Source organism: Cryptosporidium ubiquitum, assembly GCF_001865345.1.
Source record: "Cryptosporidium ubiquitum isolate 39726 chromosome Unknown contig_23, whole genome shotgun sequence".
Lineage (NCBI taxonomy): Eukaryota > Apicomplexa > Conoidasida > Eucoccidiorida > Cryptosporidiidae > Cryptosporidium > Cryptosporidium ubiquitum.
Genome location: NW_021639806.1, coordinates 53,015 through 74,876, shown reverse-complemented (window position 1 = coordinate 74,876; position 21,862 = coordinate 53,015). Strand labels below are relative to the sequence as shown.

General features: G+C 31.5%; 16 protein-coding genes across 16 annotated transcripts; 6 read left to right on the top strand and 10 right to left on the bottom strand.

Moving 5' to 3' along the window:
* Positions 1–13: 13 nt before the first annotated feature.
* Positions 14–963, top strand: cubi_03743 (uncharacterized protein; the record flags this gene model as incomplete). Its single annotated transcript, XM_029020757.1, has 2 exons — positions 14–702; positions 876–963. 2 exons carry the CDS (start codon positions 14–16, stop codon positions 961–963), a joined length of 777 nt encoding a protein of 258 aa, XP_028876276.1.
* A 473-nt stretch (positions 964–1,436) lies between these two features.
* Positions 1,437–1,913, bottom strand: cubi_03742 (uncharacterized protein; the record flags this gene model as incomplete). Its single annotated transcript, XM_029020756.1, has 1 exon — positions 1,437–1,913. One exon carries the CDS (start codon positions 1,911–1,913, stop codon positions 1,437–1,439), a length of 477 nt encoding a protein of 158 aa, XP_028876275.1.
* A 259-nt stretch (positions 1,914–2,172) lies between these two features.
* On the bottom strand, positions 2,173–5,298 carry cubi_03741 (uncharacterized protein; the record flags this gene model as incomplete). Its single annotated transcript, XM_029020755.1, has 1 exon — positions 2,173–5,298. One exon carries the CDS (start codon positions 5,296–5,298, stop codon positions 2,173–2,175), a length of 3,126 nt encoding a protein of 1,041 aa, XP_028876274.1.
* Positions 5,299–5,635: 337 nt separating this feature from the next.
* Positions 5,636–6,511, bottom strand: cubi_03740 (coated vesicle protein; the record flags this gene model as incomplete). The annotated part of the gene is made up of 1 exon (XM_029020754.1): positions 5,636–6,511. The coding sequence occupies one exon, from the start codon at positions 6,509–6,511 to the stop codon at positions 5,636–5,638; it is 876 nt and encodes a 291-aa protein (XP_028876273.1).
* Positions 6,512–6,779: 268 nt separating this feature from the next.
* Positions 6,780–7,541, bottom strand: cubi_03739 (RNA recognition motif-containing protein; the record flags this gene model as incomplete). The annotated part of the gene is made up of 1 exon (XM_029020753.1): positions 6,780–7,541. The coding sequence occupies one exon, from the start codon at positions 7,539–7,541 to the stop codon at positions 6,780–6,782; it is 762 nt and encodes a 253-aa protein (XP_028876272.1).
* A 436-nt stretch (positions 7,542–7,977) lies between these two features.
* On the bottom strand, positions 7,978–9,132 carry cubi_03738 (protein kinase NPK2; the record flags this gene model as incomplete). Its single annotated transcript, XM_029020752.1, has 1 exon — positions 7,978–9,132. One exon carries the CDS (start codon positions 9,130–9,132, stop codon positions 7,978–7,980), a length of 1,155 nt encoding a protein of 384 aa, XP_028876271.1.
* A 469-nt stretch (positions 9,133–9,601) lies between these two features.
* Positions 9,602–10,081, top strand: cubi_03737 (uncharacterized protein; the record flags this gene model as incomplete). Its single annotated transcript, XM_029020751.1, has 1 exon — positions 9,602–10,081. The coding sequence occupies one exon, from the start codon at positions 9,602–9,604 to the stop codon at positions 10,079–10,081; it is 480 nt and encodes a 159-aa protein (XP_028876270.1).
* Positions 10,082–10,380: 299 nt separating this feature from the next.
* On the top strand, positions 10,381–10,905 carry cubi_03736 (uncharacterized protein; the record flags this gene model as incomplete). The annotated part of the gene is made up of 1 exon (XM_029020750.1): positions 10,381–10,905. The coding sequence occupies one exon, from the start codon at positions 10,381–10,383 to the stop codon at positions 10,903–10,905; it is 525 nt and encodes a 174-aa protein (XP_028876269.1).
* Positions 10,906–10,978: 73 nt separating this feature from the next.
* On the bottom strand, positions 10,979–11,908 carry cubi_03735 (uncharacterized protein; the record flags this gene model as incomplete). The annotated part of the gene is made up of 1 exon (XM_029020749.1): positions 10,979–11,908. One exon carries the CDS (start codon positions 11,906–11,908, stop codon positions 10,979–10,981), a length of 930 nt encoding a protein of 309 aa, XP_028876268.1.
* Positions 11,909–12,122: 214 nt separating this feature from the next.
* cubi_03734 (uncharacterized protein) lies at positions 12,123–14,078 on the top strand (the record flags this gene model as incomplete). The annotated part of the gene is made up of 6 exons (XM_029020748.1): positions 12,123–12,454; positions 12,536–12,813; positions 12,857–13,015; positions 13,093–13,248; positions 13,575–13,773; positions 13,832–14,078. The coding sequence occupies 6 exons, from the start codon at positions 12,123–12,125 to the stop codon at positions 14,076–14,078; spliced, it is 1,371 nt and encodes a 456-aa protein (XP_028876267.1).
* Positions 14,079–14,190: 112 nt separating this feature from the next.
* On the bottom strand, positions 14,191–14,652 carry cubi_03733 (uncharacterized protein; the record flags this gene model as incomplete). The annotated part of the gene is made up of 1 exon (XM_029020747.1): positions 14,191–14,652. One exon carries the CDS (start codon positions 14,650–14,652, stop codon positions 14,191–14,193), a length of 462 nt encoding a protein of 153 aa, XP_028876266.1.
* Positions 14,653–15,190: 538 nt separating this feature from the next.
* cubi_03732 (DHHC zinc finger domain-containing protein) lies at positions 15,191–16,330 on the bottom strand (the record flags this gene model as incomplete). The annotated part of the gene is made up of 3 exons (XM_029020746.1): positions 15,191–15,939; positions 16,044–16,113; positions 16,289–16,330. The coding sequence occupies 3 exons, from the start codon at positions 16,328–16,330 to the stop codon at positions 15,191–15,193; spliced, it is 861 nt and encodes a 286-aa protein (XP_028876265.1).
* Positions 16,331–17,167: 837 nt separating this feature from the next.
* On the top strand, positions 17,168–17,488 carry cubi_03731 (uncharacterized protein; the record flags this gene model as incomplete). The annotated part of the gene is made up of 1 exon (XM_029020745.1): positions 17,168–17,488. One exon carries the CDS (start codon positions 17,168–17,170, stop codon positions 17,486–17,488), a length of 321 nt encoding a protein of 106 aa, XP_028876264.1.
* A 329-nt stretch (positions 17,489–17,817) lies between these two features.
* On the bottom strand, positions 17,818–18,795 carry cubi_03730 (uncharacterized protein; the record flags this gene model as incomplete). The annotated part of the gene is made up of 1 exon (XM_029020744.1): positions 17,818–18,795. The coding sequence occupies one exon, from the start codon at positions 18,793–18,795 to the stop codon at positions 17,818–17,820; it is 978 nt and encodes a 325-aa protein (XP_028876263.1).
* A 1,392-nt stretch (positions 18,796–20,187) lies between these two features.
* cubi_03729 (starch binding domain-containing protein) lies at positions 20,188–20,664 on the top strand (the record flags this gene model as incomplete). The annotated part of the gene is made up of 1 exon (XM_029020743.1): positions 20,188–20,664. One exon carries the CDS (start codon positions 20,188–20,190, stop codon positions 20,662–20,664), a length of 477 nt encoding a protein of 158 aa, XP_028876262.1.
* Positions 20,665–20,820: 156 nt separating this feature from the next.
* Positions 20,821–21,336, bottom strand: cubi_03728 (uncharacterized protein; the record flags this gene model as incomplete). Its single annotated transcript, XM_029020742.1, has 1 exon — positions 20,821–21,336. The coding sequence occupies one exon, from the start codon at positions 21,334–21,336 to the stop codon at positions 20,821–20,823; it is 516 nt and encodes a 171-aa protein (XP_028876261.1).
* Between the last annotated feature and the right edge of the window lie 526 nt (positions 21,337–21,862).

The window sequence follows — 21,862 nt, the reverse complement described above, 5'->3', positions numbered from 1 at the left end:
GTGTAGTGATATAATGATTTTGAAAAAAGAACTTGATGAAGGAAGTATAATGAACTTGGATTCTATAATATATAAGAATAATGAGATGAATGAGGAAAAAAAATGTTCTTCCCTTTCGGAGAAAGTTCAGCTTTGCCAGAACAAAATGTTAAACTTGGAAAAAGAATTGAATATTGAGGAAGAAAGCAATATTGAAAATAAAAATAAGTATCTTTATAGGAGGATGATCATTTCTAATGTTTATACTTTATTGGGAGAACTTGCATCTCAGGCACAATCTAGAATGGCTAAAAGGCTCGAAGCTCAGTATTTAAGAAGCCAAAAGTTCAAAACTAAAGAGAAAAAAAGTAAGCCTAGTTCAAGTTCAACAGATTTAGGTTATTCTAAGTTGGATAATAACAATAATAACAATAATAACTCATATGATGGGGATCTAGACCCAGAGATGGAAGAATTAACTCCTGAAATGGAGAAAGTTGCTCAAGAACTACTTAACCATTTTACTTCTGACATTGATGCTTTAAAAGAGTCTCAAAATCAACTACACGAGATTTCATCCCTAATGAGCTTCTTCTCAACGAAGATACAAGAACAATCAGAGATCTGTTCAACCATATTAGCAGATGCAAATGATGCTGTAGATTATCTGGATGAATCCAAAATTTACCTGGAAAAGTTGGAAGAAACTTACAAAACAAAAAGGTAAGTTTGAATTAATATTAATATCCACACTCTTGTTTATCTTTCCTCAGTTATCAATGTTATTTGACATACTTCAATATTATAGCGGCTTTAATATTATTAATCTTTGATTTCTATAAGAGCAAAAGTTATCCTTAGGATACACAGATAGAGCGAATTCCGCGAAATAAAAGTATGATTCTTTACATTGGAGAGTATAAAGAATTTGTTGCATACATTACAGAATCTCTGACTTGGTTAGAAAAGTTGGTAAATCCCTGAATCATTTGGTTGGAAATGTCGGAATAAAAGATGTTCTGTATACCTTCGTTGACTTGGTCAGTGGCAGAGTAAATTGTAGGTGCTAAAATAAAACAATAGAAGGAAATAGAACAGGTTGAATAAGTATACCAAAAAATATCAGAATGCTTTATTTCAGGATTTAAAAGGGATTTGGTTCAAAAATTAGAGTTAAAAGAAGATATTGATATTGGGAGTATATCATATCTGTTAGCCTGAAAATTGGTTAATGGTAGGTCTTTGGCCAATATTGGAGCTTTCTTCAATTAGATGCATCTAAAGAAAATCGATTCCAAATATTGGAATTTTAAAAATTTTATTATTTGCTATGGATGGAACAAATCACATTCACTGATCCAATAATTCCTTAGGAATTATAGAGAATGGTTTGGTCTTGGAATAGCAAGAAGATTGTACTAACTAAAAAGATGCCAAGTTAGTACAGTGTACCTTTTTTATTTAGATATCAATACCGATTTTAACTCTAATTCTAGTCCTATTCCTGAATAAGCATTCACAAACAAATGAAACATACCTGCAGTATCATTAATGAAGTTAGAAACTTGGTCAGAGCCTCTGTATTGTTGGTCTATTCCTTGGAAAAAGTTTGTAATATTTCCCCATATAGTAGGTCTTGCATCCACGAACCTGCAATAAACTCTACACCCTTCATTAAATACAAGCTCTTCCTGTGTAGCCTTAACAGCAAAGTCTGGTTTAGAGTAAACTACCAAAAAATTTGCTTCTCTTTGAAGTGAAGGGCCTTCCTCTACATAAACTACTGGGCCAATCCATGACATGAAATTTGAGCATTCCTCGACGCTTGTTCCAGTAGGAAAGTTACATGCTAAAATGCTACAGTTTGGGTCATAGTTTTCTGGTGCATACACGTCTGTCAATTCCTTTGGAATAAACGCAGGATTCACTGCCATTTCATAAGTCTTGCAAAATTTATAAAGATTAGCTACCCTATATATTATAAAGTGTTATATACAATTTATAATCAATATCAATATAATTATATTCTTAATGTCTCTTATGAAATCCTTTCTAATTTTACTTTTCTACATATGAACATATTTTACATGTTTGGCGCACAAATATCGGCAAACCCGCCTTAATTTTGGCGGGTACTCGCAAAGTGTAAATCTTGACAAAAGTGATGTTTTCAAGATTCCTGCAAGTTTAGAGTTAATTAAAGTTTGAGATTTGGTCATAGAAATGATGATTTAGCGGGTTCATTGGGATTACAACGAATTTAGGAGGTAAAGTTGTGGTGGGGACGATATTAACTGGGAGATACGACCAGATTCCGATAGTTTGGATAATGAGTTGATTTGTTTGATCAAAAATTAGTTTATGTTGGAATTTGTTTTTCATCAGATCGTTAATTACATTCAAGTAGGTTCGGATTTCCAATTTTCCTGAAATATTTAGTTTCTTTGACAAAGTTCTCAGGTTACCCTTGTGCAATTTCCAATGAAGCTCGATTTTATTATCTTTAGGTGTAATATGAATAGGTAAAGAAGGATGCAACTTAAACATAGAGAAAAGTGAACTATTTTTGATAAAAGACTTTGAATCAATAAGGAATACTTGGTAGAAGTCCGTAGGATAAAGCAAAACTGAATTAACTTTGAATTTCTGAGCATTTATTTTGTGTATACATGCAATACTAGGAATAAAGGTATCAATCTTCTTAATTAATTGAGAAAAAAAAATATTGTTTGAATCTCTTTGCATATTCTTGCTGGCATTTGATTTTGTGTTTGAGTTCTCGCAGATGGTGATGTGATCATCTTCAGAAAATATTAGTTGATTATATTTATCATAAGATTTACCTTTTCCTTTATTCTTAGACCCTGATATATTATCCAATATGTCATATATCATTTGATGTACTAAAATATCTGCAGCTCTGCGTATTGGAGAAGTAAAGTGGGTATACATATTCATATTTAAAGCAAAGTGGTTCGTTGAGATATTTGAGTCACGTGCATCTTTATTATAAACCATATATTTGGCTCTGCTAAAGATATCTCTAAGCATTTCACTTACAGCACAGTAATATAATAACCCATAATCCTTATAAAGCCTATACAAGCCATTAACGATATTTTCCCTTTTAATATTGTCTTCGAATATATTGCTAAATCCATGCTTTCTCAAATAAGTGATTAAGTTATATAATTTTGTATTGGAAATTTCATCATGTATTCTTATAATACAGCTAGATTCTGGTCTATTCTTAACAGTGAATTCAGCAGTTACTCTATTAGCTAGTAACATTAATTCTTCAATTAAAGAATGGGAAGTGGAGTGTTTGTAATAAATTGTAACTCTCTTTGGAGCAATATTTTTCAAGGAGTTTGGAGTGTTACTGAATATATCAAATTTCAATTCAATATTAGGAATAATTATATCATCTTTATTTGAACCAAACGAATTGTTGCTTTTGACTATATTAAATGGTTCGATAATTCTTTGAAATTTACTATTAAAGTTAAAACAAGGGTCAACATTGAATAGTTTAATTGAGTTTATTCTTGCTTTAGAATTTCGAATTGTCTTAGTTAATATCCTTAAAAGTAATAAATCACGTAAAACATTTTTTCTGTTTTTTTTGTATACTGTAGATCTTTTCATGATTTCAATAACTTTGCTGCTTTGACAACAATTCAACAACTTTTTGGAAGTAGACTCTTTGCTAATATCAATTTGGTCAAAAATCTCAAATAATTCATCCACATCATCATACGAAAACTTTCCAACTGAAGTTATTATTCCATGAAAAAATTCAGGTTCTCCTAAAACTTCCCCTTCTTCGTTTATTTTGATGATTAAAGATAAAGTTGGTCTTTTTTGGTTTGGAAGAAGCGAGCATAAGTCACTGGAAAAAATACGTGGAAGCATTGGGAAATTGGTATGTGGTAGGTAAACACTAGTGCAGAGCTCCTTGGTTACCGTTTTAAGTAATCCTTTGTGTCTCAACATATAATAGTATACGTCAGCAATGTGGATCCCAACCTCATAAATCTTCAATTTCTCATCAAATTTGATGTGTATTGCATCATCTAAATCTTTAGCTGTTGGTGGATCAATAGTAATGACTCGGTATTCACTCGGTTCAAATGTTTTTCGGTTACTTTGCTTCAGCCACTCTTTAGAAGAGCTTGAAACATTAATTCTACTATTATGATGTTGATTATATATCTTACTGTGGGAACTCAGCTCAAAACAGTCTAATAAGCTCGAAAAAATTGTTTCAAATTTATTAAAAGATCCATAAAACTTAGTGAGCTGTAATCTTCTATTTTTTCTTACCCGATTTATTTCAATTACTGCACCAAAAAGCAAGTTACAACTCATCATATTCTTTTCATTTGCATTATTTTTTAAAAAAGTATTCCTTGTTTGATCATTAATAAATAATTTCATTATTGGATAGACTCTTTGAATAGGAACAAAACAAAATTCATTTTTTTTAATGTCAATATTTTCCGAAGTTAATAAAGTCCTCATCTTTGAATCATTATCGTCAATACCTATTGTTTTGAAACAGTTTTGAATTTTGAATTCCTCACCAATTTTAGGTTTTTTTCCAGACATTTTGAACTTCTTCTTCATTTTGGCTTCCTTATTAAGCTTTAAAAAATATGAAATAGGGAGGATAAAACCTACAATTGGAGCCTTTTTTGTAACTGATTCAACGACTTTAATGATAATTCCAACATACTTTGGAATTGGATGCTTCAAGTGAGAATTAGAATTGGTTAATAACTCGGACTGATTAGAATTATTCACGTTTTCCTTATTTGAGCCTATATTTTGACTTGTTGGAGTACTTTTATCTTCTTGGAAACTATCAAGATCTTCTTCATCTTGACTGGTTACATATGTTAAGTTATCTTCGTGTAAATCTTGATTCTCCTCATCAGAATTATTTTCAGAATTAGTTTCTTCGACATAATTAGGATATTTGAGATGATTTTTTACTTCAGTGGAATCGGAAACAGTAAATGAAGATCTTTGCTCATTTTGTTTACTTTGTTGTAATATTTTACTATCCTTGTTCTTAAATCTTTTAATAAGCCTTCCTTGGAAGACTCCAGTAACCTTTACTAGAACAGTATCTCCATGAATTACACCATTTAAACCTCTATATCCAAATATGTAAATGTCAAAAGGACCATTTACTCGATCATCTACTGTAACAAAACGTTCTAAGGGATTAGCAACTCGAATAACTCCTTTATAAACAGCTGATTTGACATTATTCCTCAAGGAATTAGTTAAAGAGCTATTTGAATTGGGCATTATAAAGAATTTGGCCCTCAAAGCTCTTTTATATAAGGAAATGAATTTAATTCATTATTTTATTAGTATTTGGGAATTTACCGCGTTTAGTGAGCATAACTCACAAAAAAAAACATTAGTCAGGCGCCAAAAAATGAGTAGGTATCGAATAAAATGCAAAAGAGATCTAGAAACTTAAAATGATAAAAAGAAAAAAATGTTGGAATATTTAAATTATGTATTAGTTCGTTGAGATTGAATTAAGAGTTAAAATATACAAAAAAGGTAATATTTTGATATATTTAGAGCATCTACTTTTGAGGTGGATAAAAACAAAATACCCTACTAATATAATTGGTTATTTACCGGTCAAGATGGTCTTGAGATAATAAATTTGAACAGCTGAAGCAAGAATTATAGAAATGATTTGAATAGCTGTATAAAAAAATAGTTGACTGTCTGCATTATAAATCATGCTCAAATTGGTCTTTGTGGTAGCCCAATTATATTGGTTTTCTGTATTTATTATACTTAGAATATTATCAACATTTTCTAACTTGGAAGTTAGTTTGTCTACATTTTTTTTGTCAACAGCTTTGTTTTTTTTTGAGTCGTTTCCTACAAGTAGAGATATCCGAATTGTATCATGCCATCGGTGATTAGAGAGAATAAGGGTATAGGTTCCTTTAATGCGGTGGTCCTTTTTCTCATCATTTGAGCCATCTTCTGGAGGTTTATTATTATATACACCTTCACAGCCATGCTTGCTGTATATTCTTTTTGATTCTGGATTGTTAATTGTGACATGGATTCTGCCTTGGGTATCATCAGTGCAATAATAACCAAGTAAAATATAGGGATTTTCCTCATCAAGATCAAAGTAAAAGTATTCGTCAGCTTTAGAATTGAGATCAAACACAAAGTGGTTTGATGGTATAAAGGTTTTCATTTCTCTAAGCCATTCAAGTAAGAAGTGACCTTTTTTATTTTCTTCAAGGGAACTATCAGATTCCTCAATATCAAAGATGTGGTTCAAATCAGTTGCCTCAATACTTTGATCTGAAGTTGTGGGCTTTTCCAATTCGTTGCCTTCATTTGAGTGAATTTTTGTACTTTTAATAACTGGTTCTTCATGACCTGTTTTTAGTATGTCTCCTGCAAAAGTCAGGCATATCTTTCCCATAAGTTCTAGAGAAAGTGCAAGGCAAACACACACTTTCCAGAGTCCCTTCATTGGTATTTCTTTATTATTAATTTTCTTTTTCAAACTTAATCTGCCCCTTCATCTCCTCCCCCTGGCAGAAGTTGGCGGGCTTTTGGTTTCGACATTTGTATTTCATCTGAGATATTTCTGTTGATTACTTGGGCATTGAAAGTTAAAAGTGACTGTTTCGTATAGTATCTTATGTAAGAAAGCAAGGTAGAAACATTCTAACATTAAGAAGAGTTACTACAACACATGGGAAATAACTATTTAGAGTACTATAAAATGCAAGTATAGACTAAATACAGGATGCCTTAAAGTCGGTACTTCCGTCATACATAAAAGCCTCAATTTGTCTACCATCAAAATATCTTTTGTTAAAGATATCGATAACAATTTCAGCATCATGCTGAGATTTGAGCTTGACACAAACAATTCCTTGTGGATGTCTGGGGATACAAGTAACACTGACTACATCACAATGTTTAGTTACTTCATCCTGAACTTCCATTTCTAGTTCATTGTAAAACTTATCACCCTCAGGGTACGTTTCGGCTTCTTTTCTGGAGTACATTGGCCTAAGTACAACTATTCTAGAGGCAATGTTACTATTTAGTGAGTGTTGCTCGTTACTCCAGGATAAAAGCCTTTCTTCTTCCATTTCTGCTGCTTTCAGTTGTTTTCTTTTCTTATCAATTTCGGCCTGAGATAATGGGGCAATATTTGGTTTGGATGACTTGGTGAACACAGCTTTTTCAATTTTTACTTTAAAGCCTGGCCTAATCTCAGTTTCATTTAGGTACTTGAGAGCTAATTCAATACTTTGCTCGAACTTATAAACAACTAGAGCGTTTCCAGAAAATTCCCTTGTCACTTCATCTTTATAAAGTTTAATCTTTGGAGTCAAAGTTGTTGGGTCTATCTTAATAACACCTCCCCTACCAAAAAAGTCCTTCATCTCTTCAGGACTTATATCCTTCGGAAGTCCTGTTACATATATAGAGGTGTTCACCAGATTGTCTTTTGTTTTTTTCTTGCCTAGTTTTTTCGTTTTATTCATTCCACTCGATTCCATAGCATTAAACAAATTCTATGTTAAATATGATTGAATTACAACATGCAATTATCTTCTTTCCAAATGAATGTCTTTACAGCAAATCACAAATACATTTAAAAGAAAACTAATATTAAAGATTGAATTGTGGGAGAATGGAAGATAGGAAAATCGATAAAATCAAATGATTATTATTTCAGTAAAATGTCATATTATATAATTGGTATTGTTGATCTTTAAAACTTAGTGTCAAAAACATTAACAGTTATTCATTTCTATTTCTATATTTAAATATATTAACTTGGGCGCCACAAAGGGGTCGGGTACATACCAGGTAACATAAAAACGTGGACCCGCCGGGAATTGAACCCGGGACCTTGTGCATGCAAAGCACACGTAGCTACCACTGCACCACGAGCCCCCTGCAAGGTCCAGGGTTTTCTTAATTGCTATCTGGTTTCCGAATTTGTTGTAACCAGGTTAAGAATTCGTAGCGATTACAAGTACCAGAATTTAACCATTTGAAATCTTGGAGTTGGAATGCAGTGAGACGTTTTAAAGGATCTAGTTCTAAGCATCCTTGGAGAAAAGCATAAAAGTCGTTATTTTTGTATAAGTGTTCAGGTAAAGGACATCTTTTTATTATTTTTTCTAGAAATGGCAATGGCTCACCATTTTCTGAATTATCTTCACATAAAATATAAACCATATCAAAAAGACTAAGATTTTTGAATGGATGAGTTCCCACAGCTAATTCATAAATACAAATTCCGAGGCTCCAAATATCACTAGAGAAAGAGTACGATTTACCTTGTAATCTTTCTGGACTCATATATATTTGGGTTCCGACAAAAGTGGAGACGTTTTTATTTTGGTCTTTAGTGGAATTTTGGTCAATAAGCTTTGAAATACCGAAATCACTTATTTTTACTGCTCCATCTTGGTTAATTAGAATATTATTTAATTTGACATCTCTATGTATTCTGTTATTCTGATGAAGATATGCAAGTCCATCCACTATTTGTATTGAAATAAACTTCAGGAAGCTTTCCTTGACTCCTTCTGGGATTCCATCACTTTGAATATTTCTATTCAGATTCTTATAAAGAATGTCACTTAAAGTACCAAATTCCATGTACTCCATCACGAGACAAACCACATTTTTGTTTGGTTTAATAAAAGCACCAAGAAATTGTACTAGTAAAGGACAATAACTGGTTAGTCTCCATGAGTGTATTTCTGCAGAGAGTTGAGTTTGATGCAAAATATCTCCTACATAAATATCTTTAATGGCCACGGCTTTACCTGATAATTTGTGGATTGCACTGAACACTATTGAGCTTCTTCCATGACCTAGTGGAGTTGGATTGACCTCAAAATCCTCAAACGATACATAAATATCTCCAAGACCGTAGTCTGATTCAAGACCTTTTGTACCTTCATGAGTGATATGAACACCTGTACTTTTATGTAACAAAGATACACCATCAGATGAAAGAGACCAGTCAGTATGTAAAGAATTAGAGCTGTCAAAACTTCCCTTCCTTTGCTCCTCATCTTCCTCAAACTCAAAACTGTCAAGCCTTAATGCACTCATGCTTATTGTGGGACTGTAAGTTATAATATAGAATACGAAATTTCATAAATTAAAAGCCAAAAAACATATGATTCAAAATATGAAGTTAAGCTGGCCGGATAGTAGATTCTGATCTTTGAATTCAATATTGAAAATATTAAGCCTGCCATAAATTCATATTCACTTTATTTTCATGCCATTATTTATTTTGCCTAATTTAATGTGCTGGCGCCATTTATAGTCTGGTATTAATATTGAAGTTAATTTAATAAAGAATAAAGAAGGGATAATTAAGAGGAAAATTCAAAAGCTTTTCAGAGTTTTCTCTATTATATTTTAACAATTTGGACTGTCGGAAAGTTTCTCGAACAGAGTTAAAATTAAAGGCAAATCTAGGACAAACTTAAAGCCAAACATATGAATTGAAGAAAGTCAACTGAAGTAGATTTGTAAAAATACTGTTTATTGCCTTAAGCATTGCTTTGGCATAATGTACTCTAATAATAGGAGGAAATCTGGCAAGAAATGCGTTTTGGATACTGATGTTTCTCCAGTTTTGGAGAAAAGGATCAGGGAAAAAATTGTTCAAGACAGAATTGAGTTAAAAAATTCAATTAACGAACACATTTGTAAAAGAAGAGCAATAAAAGGTGAGTTCAAGGTAGATCCTAAAAGCTTGGATGACGAATCTTTGAGAGAAAGGATCCGAGTTCTAGAGAAGATTAGAGCCAATTTACTAAGAATTATTTCAATAAAGATTGAAGCTTATGCCCAGCTTTTGAAAGAAGCAGACGATTTAAGACGGAATAAACTCAGTAAAGACGTAGAACTCGAAAACAAAAACAACGAAAAAAAGGAAAATGACATTCTGAAAGAAAATTTAAAGGATTTCTTATCAAATGTCAAAGATCTTGTTGAAAAGATTAATCAGTACAAGGAAGACTATGACAAAAAGAAAACAACAATTTAAGGAGATTCATAATACTTGGTCTAGTTTGTAATACCTTGAAGTTATGTTTCTAGCATGTTTTAAAATTTTTTATCTTCATACTTGGAATTAAACCAAACTAATCCACTTTAAGAAATAAGTAATAGTTAAAACATATATAAACGACCATCACCTCCTCAAGTTACTTCCAAAACTTCTTAATATATCCTGATAAAATATCGAAGTGATATTCCCCAAATTTTTAATATTCCAATTTAGTGATTCATTAATCATCTTAGCTCAATTACTGGCGCCAAATTGCGATATACTAAAAAAAATAAATGAAGTGTTTTTATGTGCTACCTTTGAACAACAATGAAGTATTTTCTGATTTGGGTATCCGGATCTTGGAAAGTATTTATGAAAGTAGATGTTGGGAACCGAAACAAATTTCACTGAGTAACATTTATGAGGCTGATCTTGACTCTGAAAACTTTAGGCAAAATGTGTTAAATACCATAATTCGCCAGATCTCAATGTTTGATCCGATGAGATATGAAGGGATTTGCCATATTCAGGACGCCTCATATAGAGGGTTTAGTTGCCTCTGGAGGATTTCTGAGCAGCTTGGCGTTATTTTTGTTATGGTAATTGATAAGGGATCTTTCTCTCTAAGGGGGAAATCAATATTGGATTTTGTTGTAGAATGGAGTGAGAAATTTACTCAATCTGGGAAGGAGTTAGTAGCTAATGATATTCTTATAGTTTTGCATATTTTGGCTCCAGCTGGGCAGCTCCAGTTACTTAATGATGATATTTTGTCCAAGATTGAGCTTATGGTTAATAGAACTATTAGAAGCTATTAAGATTATTTAAATAAATCATATCTATTCGAAAAATCATTTAATTAATTCTTGTTTGGCTGGATTTATAATTCTCTTAATAAATATATACATATGGAACTAATATATTTGGGGCAAAGTAATAGGGATTTCCATATGGTGGAACGTACGGATTCCTAGGATAGTATGTTGGAATAATGTTATTAACAATTTCTGGCTTATGGTTCCACTCTGATGTAGATGTATAATTATAATATTCATGCTGTTTTAGCTGCTGTAAACGTCTTTTATTTTCATTGTTTCTAAGCTTATTTTCCGTACTATTATTTTGGTTGTTTGTAATGTTTGCATTTTGATTAACATCCTTTTCGGTATCTCTTTCATCTCCGTAGGTTGGGAAATGACTAATTACATTCATGGACTTATCATATAAAACCATAGTCTCGTTGTTAATTTTAAGTTGGTGCTCTAGAGAGAGATACAAAACCATTTCGTCATCTATTGAGTAATCTATTGCTTCAACTTGATAACTTCTGAGTATCTGATCATTAACTGGGATAGTCAAACTCATCTTATTTAAAGGAGTAACAAAGAGCCTATTCATATATAACTCTAATACTGATTGATAATGACCAGAATCTGATTTCAAACCAAGTTGATCACTGCTTCCAGAACTATTATGGTATCTGGAATTCACACCTTTTTCCATAAAGCTGTGAGTATCTGCTACTTCTTGTAAATTTGATCTGAAAAATTCCCCTTCTTCTCCAGTTTTTGAAGGAAATATCCCTTGGAAATAAACTAGTACAGGGTTCCTTCCATTTCTATCTAAAATTATAAAGATTAAAATCAAAGCAATTGCAGTAGCTGCTGCGACTAGCAAGTAATTCAGGCAACTCTTTATTCTTTTTGAGTGTTTTTGTTGGCTCCTATTTTTTTTCTCTTCCCTAATTTCTGAAGATATTTCAAAGTCTTTCATATTACGTGTTCCAGACCACGTTCTTGAATTTTCATCTATCTCTTTCATTTATTATTTAGATAACTTTGAGTTTTCTTTCTTTTAAAGACTTTAATTGCCTAGAAAGTTTGATATACAAAAATTATTAACTTTGTAATTTGCATGCATTTGATTGTCACTGCCAAACAATGCAGAATGCTCGGATTACGGTAATATTGGGGCACTTAAGCCATAGGTAAGAGAAAAATAAGCTGTGATCAAAGAAATAAGTCAAACAAAAAAAATGACAAAGTTGAAAAAGTTTTTAGCCAAATGTTTGAGCTTGATATCTATACTTTTACTAGGTTATTTATATAATGTTGAATCTCAAATTTATGGTTCAGCTAAGGATGTGCTTGGACAAATAAACTCGAGGGAATATCCAAATTTCTCGGATCTTACAAACTACCCCTATTATTTGCCAGAAAAGGCAGTTATTGGCTATGACTCTCCATCTTTAAAGGAAAATATATACAAAGTGGAGGAGTATAATAAGAGAGACATAGATGCTAGTTATTATAAAGAGTTCCAAAGGCAGAAAGAAGAGTTTAGCGAAATAGAAAAGAAAAGAAGAAGGTAAATAAACTACAGCTCGGAAACTAGTTCTGAGTTAGTTGCTGATAAGCCTAAATATTTAACTTTATTGTTTCCAATCAGAAATCAAGAAGCTTATAAAGGATTTATTAAACCACCAAAACAAAACCACAAATCCAGGAAAGATAATGTAAACAAAATGATTGTCAAGAAGATGCTTGAGGACGAAAGGATGTATTCTAATAGTACAAGAGTTGACATTAATCACGAATGTATGTTTATTATAAGTTATTTTATTGTTCAAAATATTATTAAAAATGAAAATTTAGTGATTAGAAAAATTGAGTCACCCATTGAAGCAGAAAAAATGGGAATATACCCAGTTATAGATGAATTAGACTGTGAGTTGTTATTCATAGTTAAAGACTATTTAAACTCTTTCAGATGTTGATAGAAAAGTTTATAAATACCACCTAAGAAACAATAATGGCAAAAGAATTCATTACAAAACTTCAGATGCAAACCACTTGGCATACTTTTATGATGTGAATGCTAATTGTTATTGGTTTAGGTCCAGTATAGATCCAGAATGCCTCACTTATGGTAAGCTTTAAATATAAAAAAAAAAAAAATAATTCACTTGATTTCAACAATAAAAAATATTTTGTATGTAATTATAGAGGAAATATACTCAAAAACTAGGGTGGACCCTACATTGAACGTTGCATTTGATAGTTCTTCTTATCAAAGACTACCACAGGAGTATGGAAAAGACCAAGAATGTGTTGCTACATATAAAGACCCAATAACTAGAAGAAGAATTTGTATTAGAGAAGGTAAGTCTATATAATCTTAAATCTAGAAGAAACTAAGAAATTATTAAAAATCAATTTCAGGAGAGTATTTTGATAATTTAAAGAAAGGACCCCACAGAAATGGTTTTATTGTTTGGCATCCTGAAAGATCCAAACATTCAGTTGAAATGGATATTTTCAGCGAGGAATACTTTCAAAGTTAATTGGTAAGATTTTTGAATAATAAAGGTAATTATTTTTTAAAACATTTTATTTGTCACTTATTTTTTTTTGACTTTTTTCAAACAATTACTTTTCTATACCAGTTTTGGCGGGTCATGCATAGCATTACCAAGCTAACTGGTTAGGCAATAAATTTGTGGTTATGATACAAACAAATCAAGATTGTTTGATATTCACAATAGTGGGAAGAAATGATTCCCCTCTGTATGAGGTAGATTTGTCGAACAATACTGGGAAAATAGGGTCCAACGGCTGTGCTGATGAGTTATTACTCCATGCTTCATTGGACGCATTGGACGAAAATACTTGGAGGAATTCAGCATTGTAAGTTGAGCAAATTTTGTGGATTAAAGGAATTTTATTAAATCACCTTATATTTTAGGTATATGAGAACAATTTATAAGCTAGGCGATACTCAAATTTCTGCATTTGTAACACCAGGACACGCAAAGTTTTTACTCTTACATCACGGTAAGAGCAGTGAGAATATAAGACAGTTCTTTAATGAAGTTAGGGATTTGTATGTAAAAATTTTAATGAATCCCTTCCAGGAGGCGAATCAGCCAATTCTAACACCTTCCTTCGATGTGAGAGTTAGACAAGCAGCAAGAAGGTTGCTTTTACAATAATTATTTACAATATAACTTGAAACAAAAGAATCTACGAAACAGAATAATTACGTAATACAGTAGATTGACTATACTATATCTTATAGGTCGATTATGATTCAATAAAAACTGTTCAACAACATCCTGATCTCTTTTTCTTAGCTATCTTTGTTGCAACTGGAGGGATAATTCCTGGGTTAATCAAACCATAAGGATCGTAAGTATATGGCATTGCCATAATTCCTGAGCCTCCGTATTGATTTGGAAGATAGAAACTACTTCCCATTGCGGAACCATAGGGTGCAGAATAGCCACCTGAAAGCATATTTGGATCTACTTCATACATTCCTGGCATTCCAACACTTGCAAAAGCTCCACTTCCCATGCTCATTGGGGCAGAACCATTTGGAGGGAAGAAATAACCACTTCCTCCTGCCATGGATTGAAATACCATGTTTTGGCCCATACCAGAGCTGTAAGGCACACCAGCAGATGTTACACCTGCATTCATCCCCGCCTGGACTTGTGCCTGCGCTGCTGCGATCTGTTGAGCTTGTTCTGGTTGTACTGCTTGTACGTTAGATTGTTCACTCATTTTTTTAATTGGCTCTTAATCTAAACAGTTTATACTGGTACTTTACTTTTTTCTATGATTTATGGCTTTTAATTACTTTTCTAAGCTTACGGCTGTATTGATATATTTCGATAAAAAGAAATCCTCTAAAATCAACTCTTTCAAGCAAATTCTCTATATATCAATTATTTCTTTCTTACAAAACTAATGTGTGGATGAGGGATTCAAGTAATTTTACACCCCATTGCTTTGTTTAGGCGGGAAAACAAAAAGCGGTAGATTCGAGTCTGTGGGGTTGAAAATATTGCATGTAGAAAAAATTCATAGTTGATTGAGAGAGTAGATGTATAAAATACATGTTTTCTTGTATCTTGTTAAAATAACAAAGAATACATGGTATTAACTCTTTTTTTGAATGATTAACTTATATTGAAAAAAGGAGAAGTTTTAATAACGAATGAGGTAGTAGATCAAAGAATTGAGCAATTAGCTTTGAGTTAAAATAAATATTACAAACAGTAGGTATTTGACTACTAAGTAAATGGGATTGATTTAAGAATTAGACTTCTTTATCAATTTTTTTAACTGGGAAGAAAAGCCCATCAGAAGGTGGTAGACCGACTGGGACAAGCCATAATAGTGGGTTTTCACCAAATACACTCTGGATATTTTTATATATTCCTTGATCATATGTAAACCCCTGAAAATAAGTAGAATAAAATGTTGGTAAGGGTTGGATTTTGATAGAACTTAGTTTTATACTTACCTTTTCTTTACTTCTCTTTTCGCAAAATTCGATAGTAGTTTCGTTTCTAGAAGTAATATATGCATGAAATAAGAAGAATGGAACTACTATAATAATTAGTACAGCACTGAAGCAGATTCCCAATGAAATAAGATATAAATGACCAAAGGTTACATTTGTATCATTCCAAATATTGCTCAATGTGTTAATTTGGCTGAGCATCATGTAAATGAGTGAAGCACACCCATAAAGAAGTGCAAGGAAGAAGAATTTATAATTAAAATATCCAATACAATTTCCAAACCATGGACAATAGTGATCCATTCTTAGTACATTTCTATTTAGCTGACGACAATAATGAGCTCTGTCTGGTTTATATACTAGCTCGTACTTGCAGAATCTTAATCTCCCATCATCTTTTCTCTCAAATATTAATTTTGGATCCGGAGTATTTCTCCATTCTTCAGTTACAGGAACTCTTCCTGCATCTGTGAAAAAAGACTTGAATAATGAGATCTTGTATAAAATAAACAAAGAGTGTATGATGATAAAATCTCTAATACCTATAATAAAAATTTATATAAAATGTACAATTTTTTAACAAAATTAATTATTTGGGAGGTATTACTCCTAATTGTTACAATTAATATTTTAATAATGAACTTACCTTCTTGAAATTTTGATTCAACTCTAAATGCTTTTGAAATTCCAATTTGTAGCAATGGCAGTAAATGAAACTAAATTGTATGTTAATAATAATTTTTTTAAATGATTAAATTGATTTGTTTAAAAAACTTACTGCAAAATAGATAAAGTAAAGTACTGCTGTTAAAAATAAGACAAACTTTTTAAAATTGAATTAATTTTTCATATTATAATTTCAAATGGTATACTTCAATTATCAAAACTTACAATAAATGGTAAATATTTTGTTATTGAGATTTTTTCTTCCATGTTCAAACTTTCATTATAAATTCAAATTAATTAATTCAACAGGAATTTTTCTATATTGTTCCTTCCAAAATATTGCAATTGACCGATTTCAATCAATTAATACTGTATTATTACACTTTACTCAATAACACTCTATTTTTTACTTTCACCTTAAAATTACCAATTTTTGTTACTATTATTATTATTTTCAACACTGCTTTTTATTAGCCACCCCCCCTCCTAATTTTTTTCTTGCATGCAATTTTGTTGACACGTCACTGTCCATTCTGACTAGTACCGGCATAAATTTGCATGCAAATAAAAAAATTAATAGATAAGTAATTTTTGGGCGGTTGAAAGTTGTGCATGCATGCAAGAATTATTTTAAATTGCAAGTAAAATAACAGACTAAATAGATAAACAATTAAGTCATAAAACACAGATTTTGATTTCACACTGGTTGAAGCAAAATTTGAATTATATAAGGAAAAAAAGATTAGAAAAATTCCAGTTGTAACAAATTAAATTGCAAGAAAAAAAAAATACGTGTTAATCTTAAATTTTAATCTAATAGTAATTGGTCAAAATATAAAGTGTGAACATAAAAGTTAATAAAATAGAAGGTTTGAGCCAAATATTTTAATTTGGCAAGTTTTCAGTTTCAAATTTAATCTTGTTTTTTCAAAAAATACTTTTGAGATTAATAGTCATCATTAAGCGGGCCAAATATTTATGTAATAACAATACATCTATTGTGGGGAGGAAGTCAAATAAAGTAAATATTTAAAGATAAATAATTCAGAGGTTAATTCAAAGCTCGACAGTTATTTTCAACAAAAAGAAACTTTCTTATGATAAATGATTATAGCTTTAGAAGAGGTTATCAGGCATATTGAAAGCAACTATGGGGAAATATTAACCTTGTCAGAAATTGATAATAGTTATAAAGACAAGGTAATAGCAAAAGCTACAATAGGATTTCAGCAAAGTAAAGATGGTTCCACAGAGTTCTATGAAAAGAAAGTGGTAAATCTGGAGATAAACCAAAACGGTTTTCGAGTTTTGGAAAGAGAGTGTTCAAATTTCTACGAAACTATTGAGGGATTTTTGCATTCAGAGGTTCCAGAAACATGGATTAGATATTTCGAGACAAAAATAGTGGAAAAACTGCAAGAATAAAACCACTTAATAATGATGGATTATGAATAATAATTTTGGTTATTTAAGGAAATAAATTTAACCGTATTGAAAAAAATAATCTTAACGTTGATACTATATCATTATGGGTATGCATTTCATTATTATTATTATTATTATTATTATTATTAATATTATTATTACTGTTATACCTTTACTTTATTGGATAACAAAATGATGTAATAAGTTCAATAGTTAATAACGATATATTTTCCAAAAAAAATGCAAGAAATAAACAAAATATAGATATTGCTGCGTAGTTGCAATACCATATCATTTATCTACAAAAAGCATTTTTAAATATCTCTGCACTATTGATTATTTGGATGTGGAGGCATGACTCTAACATTTACTGGAATATTTCCTTTCATGAATTGTGGCATTCTTGGCTCGACTGGGTGACTTCCTTCAGGTAATGGGAAGGGAGAACTATTGATATCATTAATTTGGGCAAGATGGTTGTTCATATTTGGGATGGAATTTGGTGAGGAAACAGAATTGTTATTTGGTATATTGTAATCCTGAGCCACATTAGTTTCTCTACCATCAGGGCCAACCGTAACTTTAACTGGTGGTAGATCTTTAATTTCTGGCTGTACATAGGGTACAATAACAGGAGCAGGGCATACAACCTCAACATCAAACTTGGGAACATATTTTACAACTGGTATATCATCATAAACCTCCTTCCACTTATATCGGATAACTTCAATTGGCTCTTCAATTTCGACAACTCTGGGAACTACTTTATCCACAACGTCCACAACAACCTCTTTTTCAGTTACTTTGTCAACATATTGAATCTGAGAAATTTCAATATAAAGAACTTTTTGCTCACCAACAAATTTTGGAACTAGTTTTGGTACTTCTCTAACTTCCCATGTCGGGACGTATTTTGGATTAAATCCAACAATGTGTTCCAAGTCAACCACCTTTTCTACTAAAGTAACATTTGGAACCTCAACTTCCTTCTCTTGTACTTCAACCTCAAGTTTTGGGACCTCGTGAATAACTTCCTGGTGATAAATCTTTGGCAAGATCTTATCCTTAATAATTGTTTGAGGTACTTCAATAATTTTATCTCTTCTCTGAATCTCCTGAACTACAGGAACTGTAATTAGTGGAGCTTGATCTACTTCTAATCGATAATATCCTGATGATTGTTGTGCTTGATTCGGGAAGCAGTTATTGTCAAATTGCCCCATTTGTGTGGGATCTACCCAGGTTGCTGTTACTCCATCTCCTACTGTTGTATGGAACATATCATTTGGCTGCTGTGGCTGCTGCATCTTTACCTTTTTTTAATCAGATCAGCTAAAATAACAATAATGGCAATTGTAGTAATTTCTTTTACTAGTTTTCTTGCAAGATCCGTCAAACTCTCCAGCTAATCCGTATTAAATGACTACACTATTCTATTTATTTGCCTATGATCTTGTACTTTTAAAACTCCAATTCTTAAAGTATCTGGCCCTTATTGACTTCAGGCTCTTCTCACTTTCTTATTCCTACCCTGCCATGCACTTTTTATCTTTGTATTTTACGTCAAAAATTATTTGTTAATATATATAAATATATATCTATCTATATATATATTACACCACTATCTCCCTTGTTTTATATATATTATATATACTCCTTTGCTTTTTACATGTATTCTCTATTTTTGCCCTTTTTTTTTCTCTCTAATACACACAATCCGGAGACGAGACGTTATGTAAATTGGCGGCACATGGTAAATATTAGATTTATAAAGATTAATATATGGGTAATTAAATAAAAAAAATGAGGGAATAATAAAAAATGCTGGGAAATCAAATTAGATTTATGAAATTTGATCTTATGTTTTTAGTTTGAATACTAGTAAAATAAAATACTTTAATTAGTATGAGCTAGAATTTATGTGTTATTGTATGTGTATTCAAGTATACATTGTATGATGGTTAAATTATATACATTATAATAGTGAAGTAGCTATATATGCTGAAATAGAAGAGTTTTGCATATATTGTATTGCATGCGCCTAAATAGTATTGATGGCAAATAAACTTTTTAAAATTGTAGAAATTAAAAAAAAGTTTTCTATGTTCTCTGCATGTAATTTGGCCTTAAATATTATATATAAAATGAAGGATAAGCCTTTCTCAGAGGCTCATCCAAAAAATATCAAGTTCTGAAACTCAGCAACTAAAAGGAGATATCTATAGATAAAACCAAATTTTCTAGTTTTCCGTCACTTTCTTTTTTAGTTGCCAAAAAAATGGTGGAATCGAGACTTAGCATTATTTTAATATATTAAATAACTAAATAATGTAGATCACTATTTACTTTGGGCGGGAAACTGCACAAGAGGAATTAATATGGGGATTAAAGGGCAGAAATAAAAAAAAAGGAATAATATTAATAGCCAGATAATTACAGAAACGTTATAATTTCGTTTTACTTGAAAAATAAATCTAAGAAGGCCGAATAAAGTAAAATTGAACAACATTTGACGTGGCTATAATTGGTTCAAGCAAATCATTACACTATAGAGGATAGCCTAAAAAGGAATTGGGGGGTGGCCCTGAGATAGCGAAGTCACTTAGGGTTAAGTTTAACGCAGTTAATTTCATTAGCTAGGTAGCTCGGATAAAATATTACTTAGTTTGAAAGAATATAGGCAAAAAAAAGACTTAGATATGGAACCAAGTAGGAAGGAAAATACAGAGGAGACTCTGGATGAAAACAGATTAAGGATAAGAAAGCTATATGAGAAGAAGTTACATGATCGTAAATTGAGGATATATGAGGAGGCCTTAGAGGAAGCAATACGACGTGAGAAGATGAATGTTAGTATTGTCGTTAAATTTGGAGTGAAATTCGAGACTAAATTTGGACAAGAACTTAAAGTAGTTGGCAATATTGCAGAACTAGGGAATTGGGATGTAAACAATGGATTAACAATGAAGTGGACGGAAGGTAGTTTTTGGACTGCAAACATTAGAATTGTTCCAAATAGTAAAATTGAGAATATCGAATACAAATATGTGTTAACAAACAGCTCCTCTAATGCTCATATTTGGGAACCAGGAAAAAATCACTCTGTTCAGATAAGTAGTGATACAATTAGGGAACTACAACTTACAGATGCCTGGGGAGGTGGTGGTTTGTATTAATTATTACAAAAATACATATTATAGAAAATTAAATAGTAATAAAAACCCATTTAAAAGTAGTTTAAGTAAATAACCACAGCAAATTTGCAATATATAACTTTTGGTACACTAAGTAATTAGTTATCTCATAGTTATAAATGATATTATCTAATCTAATTATAATCCTACAGCGTTTTCTAGGTTTTTAAGCCTCACTTCCTGGGCATTCTTTAACTTCCATGTGCTTCCTCCCTGAATTTTAATCTCCCAAGTAGATCTGAAAATTGTAATGGAGATAATATTAACGATTAGGGTTGCAATCCAAATAATGGTAATAATAAAAGCCATTTTAAACCCTATCAAGAAATGTCCAACCTGCAAGAAACTATAGCTCCAAAGACACCACTGGTATATTATCTGAAAAGTCACTACAATTGCTGTAAATTGGGTTGCAAAGTATGCAAATCCTGCTCCTCCTGGACCACAATAAAAGCATAGGAATGATAGAAGCGTAACACCTGTAAACAATGCTGATGATGTTAAACCACCTATTTCTTGGTTAGGAGTCTGTGAAAATTGGCATGTCGTGAAGATCCCCGATGCCAATAATAACAGAGATGTAATTGTTCCAGAAATTCCCAGAGGAATGCAGCAACAACATCTTCCATGTGTTGAAGAACCGAGATAACACATCTTTTTTTCTCTTTTATATACCTTCTTTTCTTCTACTCTTCTCGAATTTTTGTTTAGTTAAACTCAGCTAAGATTAATTAAATATAGTTAGTTCCAATTAAATCCGTTTATTTTCAGCTTCGAATAGTTCTCTCTCTTTTCTCTCTTAACCGATTCCTTAATTTTTAGATTTTCAAAGTTCCAATTATATTTTACCGGTTTTTCAAACTAAAATCCGAGCATGGGCTAAATACCTAAAACCTAATTTAACAGATATATTTATTTGCATGACAAAACCACAATAATTTAGAGGAAAGACCCTTTCCTTTCCTTTCCTTTTCTCCTCTTTCCTCCTCTTTTTTTCCTCTACCATGATTTTGGTTTGGGACCATTCTTTTCTTCCTTCTTCCTTCTTCCTTCTTCCTTCTTCCTTCTTCCTTTCTCTCAAGCCTGTCCTGTACTAATACGGAATTTTTAGGCAAATCCAGTATAAATTTCAAGTATTGAAAACTAACCTAAAAAAAAATATTAAAGAAATGAATTAGGG